The sequence below is a fragment of the Dermacentor variabilis genome, chromosome 10, assembly GCF_050947875.1.
Source record: "Dermacentor variabilis isolate Ectoservices chromosome 10, ASM5094787v1, whole genome shotgun sequence".
NCBI lineage: Eukaryota > Metazoa > Arthropoda > Arachnida > Ixodida > Ixodidae > Dermacentor > Dermacentor variabilis.
The window spans coordinates 92,933,504-92,951,813 of NC_134577.1; the positions used below are offsets into that span (position 1 = coordinate 92,933,504).

At 44.9% G+C, this 18,310-nt stretch overlaps 1 protein-coding gene across 1 annotated transcript in view; it reads left to right on the top strand.

Moving 5' to 3' along the window:
• Nucleotides 1-16,613, top strand: part of LOC142559661 (uncharacterized) — a 50,488-nt gene extending 33,875 nt beyond the window's left edge. Inside the window, exons 5-6 of the mRNA XM_075671230.1 lie at nt 6,126-6,212; nt 16,449-16,613. Coding sequence (XP_075527345.1) covers nt 6,126-6,212; nt 16,449-16,567 — 206 coding nt within the window. The 3' untranslated portion in view covers nt 16,568-16,613. The remainder of the gene's footprint in view (nt 1-6,125; nt 6,213-16,448) is intronic.
• The last annotated feature ends 1,697 nt before the right edge of the window (nt 16,614-18,310 follow it).

The window sequence follows — 18,310 nt, forward strand, 5'->3', positions numbered from 1 at the left end:
GACTCTACGCTTCGGTCCATAGCTTTCCCTGCACTGCCAAAAAATCTGCCCCCGAGTACGGTTGTCTACTGGAGAACCATGATGTCCTTCCCTAAAAGATCGCCAGAACCTTAATTCCTTCCGAGCTCAAGACTTCCAAATAAAGAATGCATTAACAGGCGGAAAGATACAACCTCTGGAGTAATTGCCGCTGTAAATCGGTTTCCTGCAGTCGTGCCGCATGACTACGTGTCTTGTGGTGATACAAAACGTGTTTGCCAATACGTCCCATCCTGCATTTGCCATGGTCGATGTGTATAGAACTCTAATTTCGATAACTATTTAGAATCAAAATATTATGTCCTTCGTACGACTGACTGGCTTTTTTTTTGAGGTCGGTTCACGTGATGGCGAGTAGCCACTTAGTATTTAAGCTCTTGCACTACGCAGGTGCATAGCCTATACCGCTGGGTCTCCTGACCATGCTTGTAGACGTGAAACGTTCTGCAAGAGATAGGCCCCCTTGTGAATGTTGGGCATGTTTTTGTTTATAGCTGAAGGCGGAGTAACCAACACTGTCTTACGGCGTATGGTTGAGAAAGGGCACTGATATAACTACACTAACACTCGAGCGCTGTCTCACGCCTCACGCTGACACTGTCATATTTTTGTTGATTACATGAACGCCGATCAGTGGTGGGATGTGAGTGAACATGTGAGTTCTAGTGCAACACACTTTGTGCCTCTTTGCAGGACATTGCAGTAGCTAGGTTCCTGTCCCTCCTAGTTTGGGGAGTCTTCAATCAAAAGAAAGCACTTTAGAGAGGTGTGATTATAACCTGCCCATTTTAGCTTACAGCCGGATGCTCTATCAATAGGGCCACATAATCAGTTATACATCAAGCCAATAACTGGAAATGTTACGCTTCGCACAGCACTGATTCCCCGTGTGAATGGTATCTGCGTGATTTTCTCTCCAGTTTGAATGGTGAAGCCTAACATTCACTACGAAGAGACTATGATACAATGAAGGGACGGCTAAACGCTTTCCGTCCACCCCCATACGATTCTCAAACCATTATTGCTTCGCTTGATACGAGTATTATGAGCGGCGTTTGCTCGTAGCGAATGTTTGAACTCCCAGATGTTGCAGCAGAGCGTATACGGGAGTGCCGCGATAACTTACCGATGACTAATGCCGTCGCTAAGACAAGTAAGCTGAAGATGGTTGGCTCACAAGCACAATCTAATGTTCCCAGTAATAATCTCATTCTCCGAGTTTTCCTCTTTTCTTCTTCCATTATAGCTTTGCGCTTATTCCGTCCGTTTACTCAGAACTAACTTCTTTGACGCAGTTCATGTTGCAACACTCTTATTTTATCTAGGCGTGCGTTTCTCTTTTGTTATTGATGACGTACTACCGCATAGCAAAACACTAGGCAGTCGAATTAACGCAGTCAAGTGTAGAAGCAACCCCGCCACTAGCCCGTTTAAAGCACGTAGTCGTATTTCTGGGGAAGCACGCTCATCGATGTCCTTTTCTCCTTTGTTATCTTCTGCCGTCAAGTAGACACAGAGGAGAAATGGGTACGTCTCTTTCGGAACAAAAGTGACTTGTGACTGATAGTATTTTTTGCAATGGACGCTATCCTTGTTTATCAGCTCGTAAATATAAAAGAGATATGCCCTTTTTACGTCACCGAGTACACCACAAAAACCAACTACGAAAATCGGATGATCTCATGAAATTAAGAAATAGAGAACGAGTGCTCAGTAAATACCGGCGACGCTTCGAGCTAAGCAATCAATGTGAAAATATTGTCACAAATTTCACTTAGCAGGGCCCCCAATCTGCTAAATATAAACATGCTGTAACCTGCAGCTAGGTCGTCATGTTTGGAAACTTAGATGATAGCGGCCGTACGGCACTTTCTAACGATTCAATTAGATTTTTTTCAAAGCTGTATTTTATCCACAACTGTTTAACCTTGCAGAAATATTTGCCATGTCATTCCACTAACTTCAACCAAATCTGCTCTTAGCGACATTTTTCTTTCTGCCGGATCAAGAGGCTAACTATGCACATTCCGTTAGACCCTTTCATAACGCCCGTGTCGCCTACACAAGATCCTTCGCCTTCCGAGTCGGTATGGACGACAGCGCGGCTTGCAGACACTGCGGCGGCGAGGAGACCATCGAACACGTGCTCTGCCACTGTCCTCAATACAGCGCGCACCGGCTGTCACTAGCGACCACGTTGGCACGCCTTGACGACAGGCCACTTTCAGAACAGTCAGTTTTGGAATGCCGACGTGAACTGTCGTCGCAGCAAAAGTCGGTCAAGGCTTTGTTGACTTTTCTACGTGACAGTGGCCTATTAGAAAGACTATAAGGACCCCATTTCATCCCTTTTCATATTTTTTTTCTCACGCTTTTGTTTTTGTCACGCTCTTCTTTCCGTCTTTACTTCCCCTTTCCCTTCCCCTAGTGCAGGGTAGCAAACCGGAGGTTTTAAGTCTGGTTAACCTCCCTGCCTTTCTCTCATTTGCATCTCTCTCTCTCTCTCCCCGAGAGCACTTGCATACGTAATTTCTTGCCGAGGCCCCATTTCCTCCGACTTACTTTCAATCTTTCCGACAAATTTGCCCTTACTTTGCACTTACTGTCACTGAACATGAAGAAGTTGTCTCATTTATTCCACCGAGGACACTAGACAAACGTCCTATAACGCATTTAAAACTAATCGCGGATGCAAGAATTATTTTTAACTCTCCTAGACAAGCCAAGAACATGAAAATTTTGGCAAACATTGCAGTTTGTATGCTTCACATTTCTACAAAATTAAACTTTTTTCTAACACAGTTTTTTTAATATAGGGAAACGTAGTTTAAAGCGGTGGACACTTTTACTCGTAAACACTTGCTAAAGTAAATTTCACAAACGCAGTAATGTATTCCCCTGCGTTAAACTTGCCTCACAAATTTGAGATTGAGTTGCCTCTATGTCTGCTGAACTTCGTTTAGCTGTCATTTGTTTCCACGTCTTGGCAGTTGGCAAAAGATTGCGCTGCTCGTAAAATATACTCATGAACGTTTTGCATACGTAATTTACTGCAAATATCCATAGTTTGGCCATATAAATGAATTTTTAATGACGCTTTGACCGACATCTCCCCCAGAGCTTTGTTGAATATACGTAAGGTAGCTTGTGTAGTTAATCGAGAGCAGCGGATTAACAAAGTGCATTCCTCGTATCATGCATAGAAAAATCCAAAAAAACGAGGGCTCAGTAAATATTTCTAGCGATCCTACTTAAGGTGCTAATGTGAGTATTTCGGGACATATTGCATTTGACGTTCCCCGCTATTCTGCAGCATGTTGTTCTTTTCTAACTCCTAGTTGCCTCGGCACATAGGAAACCATAGCTGAAAACTGCTGAAAGGTGCTGAAAGTTGGCCTCTTTTGCCGTTGTCTTATGACCCTTGGAAGCATCGCGGATAACGGCAGCGATATTCTGAAACGCTTGAACAAGGGACTATCTACGAAGACTATATACAACCTACATTTTTAACGGAATATAAGCATCATGTCGTGCATAGTTAGCCGCGCACACTGGCCAAAAGCAACTCCATGAATTTGTCAACGCAGAAAGCTTGCTTGAAGACGAGTATTCACTAATTATTATTGCGTTAGCATTCTTAGGGCACTTCGCGCACTTTCAAGGGCCTAACTGTATATGTATATATCTGTCTCTAATCATTTTCCCGCCTACTTGGATCACTGTAGTTCATGTGTCATGAGGTGCACGTGCTGTGGTTCAAAAGAAAGGCGAAGAGGAGAACGACGACCATGAAAGCGTGAGCACAATCTTGCAATGGCAGCCGGAAAAGGGAGAAGGAAAAAACGCTGGAGACCCTCGTGGCGCGAGCTTGGAATGCGGGAACGGTGCCCTTGTTAGAGAGGAAGCCGAAAGAAGAAGGCAGCGGCGGCGGTAGAAACAACCTGTCGGACAGTGGGCCCGGGCTCCTGCCTAGGCCTTTTGCTCCTGAGCCGACGGCTCGACCATTGACCTTGATGCATGTCTGTGGGAGCACAGACCACAGCCTCTATGATTATGAATTTCTCTCCTGGCTTACGCTCATGCCCCGTCGTACCACGTCGTCTCGCCTCGCAACTCCAGCTAGGGTACCTCAGCAGCCCACTCGTCATCTGCACCATTCCAGCCGTGACCTCGACCGATGCCCCACACTGAATCACATGGCGATGTGTGAACTTTGACGACATAATTCTGTAGTTTGCAGACTAGTTAGAGACTGCATACTTTACAGTAATGTATATTAGTGTTTGCTACCAGTTTTGATATGTCAGTGAATTGATATAAAGCATTGTTTGTGTTGTGTGCGACAAAGAGTATACGCTTCATATTTTTTGTCCTGAATTGGTCTGTATTCACCACGTTAAAGAGCCGACTACGGTGAAAAAAAATCTGTGCAATGACACCATGGTCGAATAGCTGGCGCATCGGGCATGTTGTGCTAAGGAAACGGGGTTCGAAACCAACCGCCGGACCAACTTGGGTCACTGAAGATGTGGCAATGTGTACATATGTGGCGCTTTTCAACGAACCTCCTTCGCGCCGCCATGGGTCACTGTAGATGCGGTACTAGGTATGTAGCGCTCTTCATAGAAACTCTGACGGCGACTTAGAGCACTGAGTATGTGTCACTCGGTGTGTACTGGACTTCAATGAATAGGCACAAGCCAGTAGGTGTGCGCAGCTCTTCAATAAAAATCTTTGACACCAACTTGGTTAACTAGGTATGTGGAACTAGGAATGTGCCCCTCTACAATGACCAAAAAGATTCTTTAAATTTCGTCGATGCTGAGTAGAATCGAACCCACGTCACAGAGGTTCCTCAAGGACAGCAATCCGACGCAGGATCGTCCACAAGTGCATTGGGTAGGTGTCGCTTTCCGATGAACACCTTTCACGCCAACGTTTAGCGAGCGGCGCACTTGGTATGAGCTGTTTTTCAGGGAACGTCTCACCAACTTGGGTCTCTGAGTACGTGCCACTGAGTGTGCGGCTAGTGAGGGAACAATTATCATCGTTCGCAGGCACTGGCACGCCACTTTTTTCGTCTCGGAGGCCATGAGCTGACTTGTCGGCAGTGCCGCTATATGGCGCAGCGTATACAGAAAGAAGAACGAGAGAGGAGTCCGGTTGTCGCATGACACGTTTCTTAATGTTCGCACGCACGGGCGCGTCCTGAATCTCCGAGGTCACGTGCATGCTTCGTGGTGGTGACGCTAGATGGCATCCAGTGTTCTTAGAGAAGTGCGAAAGAGGAGTGCCGCTTTAGTACACGCCTCATGCATAACTCGTTTCGACGGCGGCATTACGTTGCATCGCTATGTTTATGAAGGGCTAAACGCATGATCGTCGACAGTCTTCGTGAGAAGCGTTCTACCGCATATTTTTTTCAATACACATGAATAACCTACACACTTTCGGTTCACTTCAGCCATTGAATGCCCCACACTTTCCGAAACTATAATATCCCTGCTGCTTTTAGTCCGCTCAGGTAAGCTTAGAAAATTTTGAAGCGTTTCGTATAACGCCTCTAAACGGCCCCGAAATGAGGTTTCTAGGATTTTCATTTCTCCCCTGATTGAGACACAAGCTTCAAAATTCGCCTGCATATTTCTCTCATTGTTTGCCACTTTTTCGCATGATATAAATGTGGTGTCTTTGCGGCAGCCATGGAGGCCGGTGTCGGGATATAGTGAGGAAGACACGTCGGGATGGCGGCCGTAAGAACGAGACAGGGAAGCAGCTCGGTACTGAGGCGAACAACTGATTTATCGTTGAGACAGCTGGTTATATAAAGGTGGCCGTTTACTGCAGTACCCCCTGAGGGCGAGTGAAACTGGTCTAGAAGACGAAACACACATCACATTAAACTTTGTGAGTTATGTACTTTCTTCTGAAAACTATGAGCAATGGTATATAACGTTTTTCGAGCGCTTCTGCTGTCGCAATAGTAGCTTCGCCGTAAAAAGCAACAAATCTCATCAAAAATCTACTCCATTGAATGGCGTATTGCACTTATAAGAAAATACTTACCATAAAATTTGATTTTACAGCAACAAACGATTTTGGACAGATGATCGAAGGGACATACAGCATTTCTTACGCTAGCGAAAGCTGCGTGCTATTAAAGACATCAAGTGGTAAGGACATCTTTAGATTTTTTGTACTGTATTATCACTAGACTTTGGAAACACATCCATTACTGTCAACTCTCCAGAGGGTCGGACCAAAGAAAAGTAATGGAAAAAGATGGCACATAAAAGGGGCACTTAACGGAAAGACTTAAAAAGTTAGCTTAATAAAGTGTTCTTTAAAATGACTATAATCGTTAATTTTGCGACAATATGTAGAATATGAGCAGAAGAAATCATCCTCAAAGATTTATTTCTTTAAATTTCGCATCGGAATCCCAGGCTGTAGACATTAGTGTGACGTCACGAATAACAACGGCTTGTTTTTTTTTTTTGCATTTTGCCCATTGTGGTTTAGTAAAATACTTGAAAATTTATATGTTCTGTCTTTGGCTTTTTTACAATACAATGTAATCCATTTTTGCTAATAAACTATGCATAGAAGACGGCTTCAAAATTTATGATGTTACGGCCTTCTCGTACGGAAATTTCTAGGCAGCACCGCCACCCATGTCTCGGTTTTGCGTCTTTTCTAGCTTCTTCTAAAGTAATGATAGCTTGTTTTAGGAATTGTGGAAGGGTGTACTACTAAAACAGCTGAAATCATTCTTCTCTATAGTGTATGCTTAAGAACAAATTATTTGAAAGTAAGAAAGCATTTAAAATGTTAAACAGATGATTTGTGTCCCAGTCGCCCCCTAAAACAAAAGGCAAAGGCAAGTTCTGATATACTTCTTTCCTTAAGATGCGTATTCTCACTTATATAGCGACACTTAAAAGAGGACAGATTGGCCACCCCTCATTCTTACCTGAATCAACGGTCGCTGACACTGTCTTCACCTGTGCACCTAATACCAAAAGCCTCAAACATCCTACACCACTAAACTCCTTCTCCCTTTTGATAGCCTCTTACCACGGTGAGGCGTGAAGACCGCTTCTTTTTTTTAACCAGCTAGAAATCTAATGGTTAGCATCCTCGTCCCAAGATAGCGCTTGCCTTGTCATAGCATGTTTAAGGCAGAATTATTTTGGTAATATTGGAAATGACAACTGTTGACCACTCATTTCTAAGAAGTTGGAACCAACAGATCTGCGAATGCAGAAGGTGTAATATTTGTGTAGGTTACAAAAGCAAGAGCATGTTATTTTAGCGAGGTCAGTTACGTTTGCAAGCGCATATTTGACGCTGTGGGTGCGAGCCACCTTTCTTATATGAAGTTCATTTTGCTAATAAGTGGTTATCTGGTAGCCTATTATTCAGGCGTTTTGCAACATGCACCAGGCTGACGTGTTCGTCAGCCACTCTCTACTGACTCTGTCAGACAAATCATCGGCATATATGAATATGCGGATCATATCGCCTCTCCTCCACTGTCGCTTTCAATAGAAGTCAAGCTGCCTTTGTGCCACGTAGAAGTATGGTTCTTTGACAAACCGCTAGTCATCTCGAAACTGTGATTTTTTCACAATGAACGCATTCAATGACATTGTGAAAATGTCGTTCTCGCATCCCGATTACTAATTGTAAGTAATATCAAGCATAAAAAGTGCTCGCATGTCTTGAACACCAGGGAGGGTCCTTTAAAAACAGAAGTTCTTCATTTTAACGTAAGCAAGTTTGCCTATACTACTTTATAATGGTAACAAGAAACCGTACATGATTTAAAGACAAACAGGTCCCCGCTCGAATTCCCAAACTACCCCCCAATGCATTATTTCGTTTCCACTTTCACTTGCTGTCGTTAGAGTGGGCAATTTCAGACCCCAAAACGTGCACAAGGGAGTACTTCATGCCCACTCGTGTCCGAGCGATTAGACGTCACACTTTCGTGTAATTACGCATAAAATGCGCTCGTTAGTGTTACCATTTGAATTGGCGCTGACGATATACGGCGCCTACGCTTCACCTGCAGAACTCCGTGAAAAAATTAACTCGCTGCAGTGGTTCCGTGGCTATCACGTTGCGCGGTTGAGTACGAGGTCACGTGCTTCATTACTGACCACGGCGGCTGCATTCCATTTGGAGGAAGCCTGTAGGGAAAGCGCACGAGTGGGAAGCCTGATCAATAGCACAGATAAAAGAGCCAAAAAATACATAACATACCGCAAATTGAAATTTGTGTTTAGAATGTGGTATAAATTGTAGTGTCTCTATAGTATATATGTCCTAATGAAATTTGGTACAAATAGCATGCCTCCCAACCACCTTTTCAGTGCACGTACGCGGAACGTCTCAAAGCAGCAGGCTACCCAGAACCGCAGCTAGTCTAATGTAGCTGAGGCTATTCGCAAGAAAAGCAAACACCAAGGCAGTGATCGTGATTGGGGCGCTGAAACGAAGGCTGTGAAGCGCGCGAAGGTCGCCGTGATCCCGTACAGTCATCGTGTTTCCCAACGTCAGAAGGAGATAGGACAGGACTTGGACGTTCTAGTTTTCTTTACCGCACCACTCAAGTTGTTTCGACAGGCGAGGAATATTTCACCTCTGAAGAAATGCAGAAATCAGTGTAACGTGGAGCAAAGAACCACGTTTTCGGCCTCTATACAAGTTGTATACAGGAATCGTTAGCTCTTGTGGCGCTTGTTATGTAGGCCAGACGGGCAGATGCTTCAATGAGCTAATGCGCGAGCACGCAAATATTAGGTGTAATCGAAAGGAAGTTTTTTTTTTTCGGTGTTCGGGCACGTCTTGCTGTACCCCGCACTTCGAGCGGACCACAATGATTTTCGAGCTTAGCAACAAACAAACACGCGTAGCGAGGGAACTAAAATGGCCAGCGAACAGTGCGCGGGTGTCAGTAAGTGATCGGTAGCACTATCTAGTAAAGAAATGAAATTCTTGAAAGAGGCATGCGTGCGTAGCGGGCGACTGTGACTGGATATGGATATCATGAGTCTTTTTTTGTGTGTGGTTTTTCACTGTTTCACATAATCTTTTCTACGCATGAATATGTATTGCATACCAGGGGCTCTATAACGTAAAAATATTCATATATATTTTTATTCCGAACTCCTGACGTCAAATTTGCGTTACTGCCGACGCAAGCATCGGACGGACACCCGCAGGGTTGTCTCAGCAGACCAATCAAACGCTCTCCTCATTTATAGGAGGTCACTTTTGTTTGCTTGAAAAACGAATAACATTGCCTACGCTGAGCGGCTTGTCTTATCTAATTGGCTCAGAAGAGGCTAGAAGCATGCCCAACTGGAGAGGGATTCGATGGGGCCGAGTCACTGTACTGAAAATCGATAACCGGATGAAAAGGGTCGGGCCGGCATCTGCGATTGGTCCGCTTTCTTTTACTTAGCTTGCGGTGGCTGGTCGAAAATCGCGGTGGCATGCAATGGAAGCTTAAGAATGACGTTAAAGCGGATCCTTAGCAAAAAAGAGCTGTTAGAATGAGGTCATAAACGTGCCGAAAGTTCTCGAAAACGTCACACGGTCACGCGAAAGGTTTTATTATACGCAAATAAATCTATACTCCCCGGCCGAGTAGCCAATGCATGAGCGATCGGCGGCAGCCATCTTTCATTCTTTTCGAAACGGGGAAGCTTGCGGCTATTCAGAAGAAAATTCTGTTTTGTTCGGCATATAATTGCATCTTTAACGCGTACACGTCACTTTTACGCGGTGAGTTCTTGCAGTTTTGTGACGTCGGGTGACGGGCAGGTGAAGTGGGCGCAGCCCGAAAACTTTTGAACAATAGCTGAGGGCTAATAGCAAAAAGACGCCGAATCATAAATAAAGATTTTTCTTTTGTTCGGTAAAATCATGCATAATCAGTGTCTACACGTCATATCAGATGGGAAGCTATCGCGATGTTGGTGACGCCGCGTGACAGACAGGTGATGTGGGGGTGGTCCAGAAAAGTTGACTAATCGCGCAGGACTGATTGCAGAATTGGAATAACTCTATGTCATTTTAAGGGTGCTACAAGGGCTTTACGCGCAAAACCTACACTTGTCTAAAGTTCTTCTTGGGCAAGTTGGTGCTTAGATTTCCTAGGTATACTTTGTGGCGCAAAATACTTTTCTTGAAAAGGGACAGAAGAAAGGGAGACAGTAAAGCGCCAGTGAAGCGCTTCACAGTCTCCCTTTCTTCTGTCCCTTTTCAAGAAATGTATTTTGCGCCACAAAGTATACCTAAGAAATCTACACTTGTCTAACGGCGCATCCACACTTCAACATCAAGAAGCTTTAGCTCGGGCCCAACTCCGAGGCGGCCTATTCAAATACACGTAAAACGCAAGGACGTCTTTCTGAGTTAAGCTCTGGACCAATTTTAACAACATTTGTTGTATTTGAAAAAGAATGTTAAATTCTAGTGATTGCTGGAAGTGGAATTTCGATTTAGAGCTTGAATTTTGTTTAAAAGATATTCAAAAATTCGGAAGTTTGACAAAAGAAGCACGAAGTTTACAAATTAATAGCTCTGCATCAAGAACAGATATCACTGTTCTAAACGCTATCCACTAGATCATTGAAAGCGGACAAATCCATTATGTCATTATGTTTCTATCTTACGTGAATTTGTTACTTTGCGTACAAGGGTTCTACAAAAGCTGTATTTCCATATTACTAAATTTTTTGAGATTCATGTGTAACATACCAATTTTTCCGCTGTAGATGTGCTATAGATGCAATTCACAGAAATATGATATCATTTTTCAGTGCTGAGGTACAGAGTTGTAAAATTGATAGTTCCATTTTCTGAAATTTTCCGAATTTTGCCACTTTTTAATAAAAAAATTTATTGCCTAAATCGAAAATTCGAAACCAAGTCACTAGATTTTAAGTTTTTCTTTTAAATACAACAAACCTCCTCAATTCTGGTGCAGTGGTTGCCGAGAAAAACGAATTCTCCTTTCACATGTATTTAGATAGGAGCACCGGAGATAAAGCTTCCTGTTAAGGAAGATCTTGTTCGAGTACATCTTATGGTCTTGGGCGCTTACAAATTTAGTTCTACAACTTCATGCACGTATATGGAGTCTCCGGTGGTGAAGTGGAAAGACAGAGCTTTTAAAGAGTTAGTTTTCTTAGTTTTCTTAGTTTTCTTAGTTTCTTAATTTTCTTAGTTTTTCTTAGTTTTCTTAGTTTTCTTAGTTTTTTCAGTTTCTTTAAGTTTTGGGCCGTTGGCACCATCCACAGTAAATGGCTGATCCCTGAGATAGCTCAGTTTAGAGTTCCCATGAGTATGTGCTGCCACGTGTTAGCCACAGAGTATGTCGTTATGCCACTGGGTATGCATCATCATTGTCACGCGTTGGCGTCTTGCTGTCATCGTCACACCGTCATCGCCATGCCATGGTCATCATACAGACGTCGTCACGCCTTCTTCCGCCATCGTCGTTATCTAGTCAATGTCATCCGAGTCTCATTATGCAGTCGTTGCCTTGTTATTGTCGTCGTACAGTCCTCGTCACGCCACCGTCGTCATGCCACCTTCGCCGTTCCATCGAAGTCAGCCCGCCTTTGTGGTTTCATTGTAATCATGCTGCCGTCATTCACTCGTAATCGTGACGTCGTTACATGTCATCGTCGTTATACAGGCTTCATCATGCATTTGTCACACCCTCATCGTGATGCTGCCGTGGTCGTTCCGTCGTCATCATTCCACCTTTATTCTAGTCTCGTTATACGATCGCCGTCATGCCATCATCCTTATAGAGTAGTTGCCGTACAGTCCTCGTGATGCCATGGTTGCCATCATGGAGGAAGGAAATATAGGAGGGAGCATGCCGGCAACACGACTGAATCCGTTGTGGTGGCCCAACAAGTGAGCGCGTCAGAGCGCGCGATAGGTTTTAGTATTCCTGGTTGATTTTTTTTTTTTGATACACATTCAAAACCATTTGAAGCTCTTCAAGTAAACAAAACCATAGATACCACCGCGGCACTTTCGCGTAATGCCGCGCTGAAGTTTATGGATTGTGGCGTCGAATCGCAGTGTTGCGCTATGCGTGTCCGTTTGGCGAGCCGCATCAGAGAGAATGCCTCTCAAACGTGTCTGAAGTTGAAGGCAAATGTTGCAGGCCTCTCCGAAAGGTGCGCGGCGTTGCTACACTGCTGACTGCTCTTGCGGTAAGTGTGCGCTGCGGTTCGTATCGCAGTAAATTGCATAGTAATGTCTGTTGTCATTTCAGAAGCTAATCACGCATATCCTCCACTTATACAGGGAAGCTAAGAACTGTTTTGTAAGCTGGTCAGTTCTCGTGTAAGAGATAAAGCAAAGTTTAGTTTGAATTTGAGTGCACTCTTCTCTTTCGTTCACCGAAGCATGTTGTGTTTTACCCGCCGTGGTTGCTTAGTGGCTGTGGTGTTCGGCTGCTAAGCACGAGATCGCGGGATCTAATCCCGACCACGGCAGCCGCATTTCGAGGGGGGCGAAATGCGAGAGCACCCGTGTACTTAGATTTAGGTGTACATTAAAGAACTCCGAGTGGCCAAAATTATTCTAGAGTCCTCCACTGCGGTGTGCCTCATAATGAGATCGTGGTTGTGGCTCGTAAAGCCTCATATTTTTTTGTAATAAGATCGTATGCGTCCGATGACCTACTGCTTGTTCGTGTTCACAATACGCAGTGTTAGAAGCAGGGCCAGTGCTTGGGAACATAACGGAGACCGCATGACCCGGCCGCGCATATCGATCTCAAACGCCAAAAGCTGGAACAAGTGCTGTTTGCAGTTGCTGCTGCTCTTCTTGGGAGCAGATAAATTGACAACGCACCACGTTTCAGGAAAGAACAGCATAGCATGTACTTAGCAAATGCAACTCACCGTTTCTTGCGGGAGTCAACGTCATCTGAGGCAATAAGCTCCACTGTGTTACCCTCATGCGTAAGATGCCACTAATCCAGTGACGATGCAAATCAATAATGCTCGCATAACAGGGCAAAGTACACACGGGCATTGCCTCAGTCAAAAATGTGATGAATACATATCGCTTATTATCGCTCACAACGGTCAGTTTACTTCGGCCGAAGTATATAACCTGTAGCCTAAATGCGCGGACGTTGGATTGTGAACCTCTCACAACTCGCCCAAAGTGCAGAACACGTGCCTTGCAGGAAACGACCGAAGCGAAACAAGCATCCAGAGAAAAATGCGGCCAGAGATACAGGCAAGAGAAGCATGAACAGCTACGGAGGCCTCCACATAGAATAAATAACCTCCATCTGAGCAGTGGAATCGGCGATGGGTAAAGTCAAAACAAAATACACTATACTGATGGGCGACTTCAATGCCAGGGTAGGCAAGAAGCAGGCTGGAGACAAGTCAGTGGGGGAATATGGCATAGGCTCTAGGAATAGCAGAGGAGAATTATTAGTAGAGTTTGCAGAACAGAATAATATGCGGATAATGAACACCTTTTTCCGCAAGCGGGTTAGTCGAAAGTGGACGTGGAGGAGCCCGAATGGTGAGACTAGAAATGAAATCGACTTCATACTCTGCGCGAACCCTGGCATCATACAAGATGTAGACGTACTCGGCAAGGTACGCTGCAGTGACCATAGGATGGTAAGAACTCGAATTAGCCTAGACTTGAGGAGGGAACGGAAGAAACTGGTACACAAGAAGGCAATCAATGAGTTAGCGGTAAGAGGGAAACTAGAGGAATTCCGGATCAAGCTACAGAACAGGTATTCGGCTTTAACTCAGGAAGAGGACCTTAGTGTTGAAGCAATGAACGACTATCTCATGGGAACCATTAAGGAGTGCGCAATAGAAGTCGGTGGTAACTCCGTTAGACAGGAAACCAGTAAGCTATCGCAGGAGACGAAAGATCTGATCAAGAAACGCCAATGTATGAAAGCCTCTAACCCTACAGCTAGAATAGAACTGGCAGAACTTTCTAAGTTAATCAACAAGCGTAAGACAGCGGACATCAGGAACTATAATATGGATAGAATTGAACAGGCTCTCAGGAACGGAGGAAGCCTAAAAACAGTGAAGAAGAAACTAGGAATAGGCAAGAATCAGATGTGTGCGTTAAGAGACAAAGCCGGCAATATCGTTACTAATATGGATGAGATAGTTCAAGTGGCTGAGGAGTTCTATAGAGATTTATACAGTACCAGTGGCACCCACGACGATAGTGGAAGAGAGAATAGCCTAGAGGAATTCGAAATCCCACAGGTAACGCCAGAAGAAGTAAAGAAAGCCTTAGGAGCTATGCAAAGGGGGAAGGCAGCTGGGGAGGATCAGGTAACAGCAGATTTGTTGAAGGATGGTGGTCAGATTGTTCTAGAGAAACTGGCCACCCTGTATACGCAATGCCTCATAACCTCGAGCGTACCGGAATCTTGGAAGAACGCTAACATAATCCTAATCCATAAGAAAGGGGACGCCAAAGACTTGAAAAATTATAGACCGATCAGCTTACTGTCCGTTGCCTACAAAGTATTTACTAAGGTAATCGCAAATAGAATCAGGAACACCTTAGACTTCTGTGAACCAAAGGACCAGGCAGGATTCCGTAAAGGCTACTCAACAATAGACCATATTCACACTATCAATCAAGTGATAGAGAAATGTGCAGAATATAACCAACCGTTATATATAGCTTTCATTGATTACGAGAAAGCGTTTGATTCAGTCGAAACCTCAGCAGTCATGGAGGCATTACGGAATCAGGGTGTAGATGAGCCATATGTAAAGATACTGGAAGATATCTATAGCGGCTCCACAGCCACCGTAGTCCTCCACAAAGAAAGCAACAAAATCCCTATAAAGAAAGGCGTCAGACAGGGAGATACTATATCTCCAATGCTATTCACAGCATGTTTACAGGAGGTATTCAGAGGCCTGGAGTGGGAAGAATTGGGGATAAAAGTTGATGGAGAATACCTTAGCAACTTGCGATTCGCTGATGATATTGCCTTGCTTAGTAACTCAGGAGACCAATTGCAATGCATGCTCACTGACCTGGAGAGGCAAAGCAGAAGGGTGGGTCTGAAAATTAATCTGCAGAAAACTAAAGTAATGTTTAACAGGCTCGGAAGAGAACAGCAGTTTACGATAGGTAGCGAAGCACTGGAAGGGGTAAGGGACTACATCTACTTAGGGCAGGTAGTGACCACGGATCCGGATCATGAGACTGAAATAACCAGAAGAATAAGAATGGGCTGGGGTGCGTTTGGCAGGCATTCTCAAATCATGAACAGCAGGATGCCACTATCCCTCAAAAGGAAAGTGTATAACAGCTGTGTGTTACCAGTACTCACATATGGGGCAGAAACCTGGAGACTTACGAAAAGGGTTCTGCTGAAATTGAGGACGACGCAACGAGCTATGGAAAGAAGAATGATGGGTGTGACATTAAGGGATAAGAAAAGAGCAGATTGGGTGAGGCAACAAACGCGGGTAAACGACATCTTAGTTGAAATCAAGAAAAAGAAATGGGCATGGGCCGGACATGTAATGAGGAGGGAAGATAACCGATGGTCACTAAGGGTTACGGACTGGATTCCAAGGGAAGGGATGCGTAGCAGGGGGCGGCAGAAAGTTAGGTGGGCGGATGACATTAAGACGTTTGCAGGGACAACATGGCCACAATTAGTACATGACCGGGGTAGTTGGAGACGTATGGGAGAGGCCTTTGCCCTGCAGTGGGCGTAACTAGGCTGATGATGATGATGATGATGATCTGAGCAGCTAGCAGCTGCCGGCCGACCACACCGAATAAAAACTACAGGTAACCAAACGTCTCGGCAAATCTCGAATTTCCTCCGCGATCTCGACGCGAGAGGTGACGTGTTGGGCCGCCGCCACTGTGGCTTCAAAGAGCGTTCGCTTGCCAAGGCTCGCTGCGTGACGTAATGCTTACTCCTATCTTTTTCCTTCCTCCATGGTTGCCATACACTCGTCTTCATCACATTGTGGACATGAATTTTAATAAAATGTGAGACGGTTCACATGCGATGTCTGAGTTTGTTAAGCGCAAAAATGTGCGAGTACTGCAAAGGCATTGTTTTGTGCTGGATGCCCGTTTCAGTATTGGCTTAACGAGTCTATGAATATCAACCGGTCAGCAAATGACGGGAGAATATTTCTGAGCTTTCTTTCCTTGGATGCAAGTATTTTTAACTACAATTCGAATAGTCTTCTTTCCGTAAAAAAAAAAAACGGGGCTATAAGACGGCACCTCGACTACACCCTGGTTCTAGTGCGGCATGGCACATAACTTTTTTGTGTATTCAGCGCCCCCTGGGTGTCTGACTGCTTCGTTTCTTTACTTTGCAGGCAGCCCCTTCTGCACAGTATGGATACTGGCCAGCACCATCGACCATCAACACACGGATTGCAAAAAGCAGTTCAAGGAACAATGCGTTAAGCCTGGCGAAGAAAACAGCGGACATTAATTATTGCATGACCACACTATTCAACGCCATAAATAAAGTTTTGAACTGTGACTATAAAACAATGTGCACTAGTGTCCGTTGATGATTTTGTACTTATATCATCCAACGGCCTACGAGATATTTGTGCACAGCAGGCAGCAGAGGCGGTGGCGGCAGCACCAGCCGCGGAATTTATACTCAGTGAGATTCCTAATCACTCCCGCCTTTCGTCGTCTCATTCTGTCCTACGCCTGCAAATTTCCTAATTTACTAAATTATCTAAAACTTTGCCCTCGTTGACTGAATTTTCCTTAGCTTGGCATGCATTTTGTTTCATGGCTTAGATAACTCTACTTCTTTCTTTTCATCTATTGAATGTGGACTAAACCGGCTTACTGCTTTATGTGCACAACTCTGTTCCCGTCTCTTAATATTACGACTATCATATTTTAATGATATTACCATTATTTCGGAACTTGGCACAGTCTGCGGTATGTGTTTATGTATGTCCGCGCCTAACCTCTTTCCAGCCCACTTGGGTCACTTGGAAATGGGTAGAGCCCCGGGCTGCTACGCTAGGGGAATCGGGTTCGAAACCATACGTCGGACCAACTTGGGTAACTGGGTACGTAACTCTGGACATGTGGTGCTCTCCGTAAAAACTTCTTCGACGCCAACTATAGGGTAACTAGTTATGTATGACTGGGTATGCACCGCAGAGTTAGTTCGTCGCGCGGCTAATGCGTCCCTCACATGGACGTGGGGGTTTAGCTTCACTTAATCACAGTTCCACCGGTAGTCCGTTCACAGTACACAACAGGGTGTTCGAACCCGCCACCTCCCAGCTCCGAAATCTGCCTACCGAGGGCATGTGCCGCCTTTTATATAATGCCACTGTACATGTGTCAATCAATGACCCTCTTTTATGCCAACATGACAACAAGCCTCCTTGTCATGTGAACAACATGACAAGGAGGCTTATTGAACATGACACCTGTTCAATAAGCCTCCTTGATGCCAGCTATGGCCAGTGGGTATGTGCCACCTTTTCAGAATAACAATTAAACAAAGCATAGTGATACGGGGAGGGGGATCACGCGTGCGTGAAGGAAAATCGAGAGTGTGCATTTATGCAATATATACGATGAGATGAAGCAGTCATGCCGACTTACACATCATGTAGTTCTTCTTGGTCGCGCTCAATGCACCGTTATCTCATTCAAGCGCAAGCGCTGCGTAACGTCACTCCCGGGTGGACTGAGCGCCGTCACGGCGGCTGCTAAGTTTGCGGTGCACTGGCTGAGGAGCCTCTCGCACAGGCTCCTGAACTTCTACGTGGAACCCTACAAGGTTATTCGCAAGGCCAACGACGGGAATTACTTGATCGCTCCACTCTATCCTCGAACGTCACCTGCTACTTCAGCGTCACCAGTGTATAACCAGAGTTCCAGTAGTATAGTGACGTCGTGGTGCCGGTTGTGGTAACGTTCTTCCTGAGACACTTGCAATGCACAGAGCGCGCATGAGCGACCTGACGAGCCACTTGGGCTCGCGCAACGACGTCGCGGGCATATTCACTGAGAACGCAAGGAGCTGAAAGTAGCAGTGAGTCTAAAGGCAACGCAGAGTGGCGGCCATACGAAAGAAGGAACGGCGAACAACTGTATGCAAATGTAACGTAAGGTATGCTGGTATTTCAACTGCTGTAATAAACAGACATACACGGGCAGCATATCCATCAGTGTTCAGAGTGTTCAGAGCCAC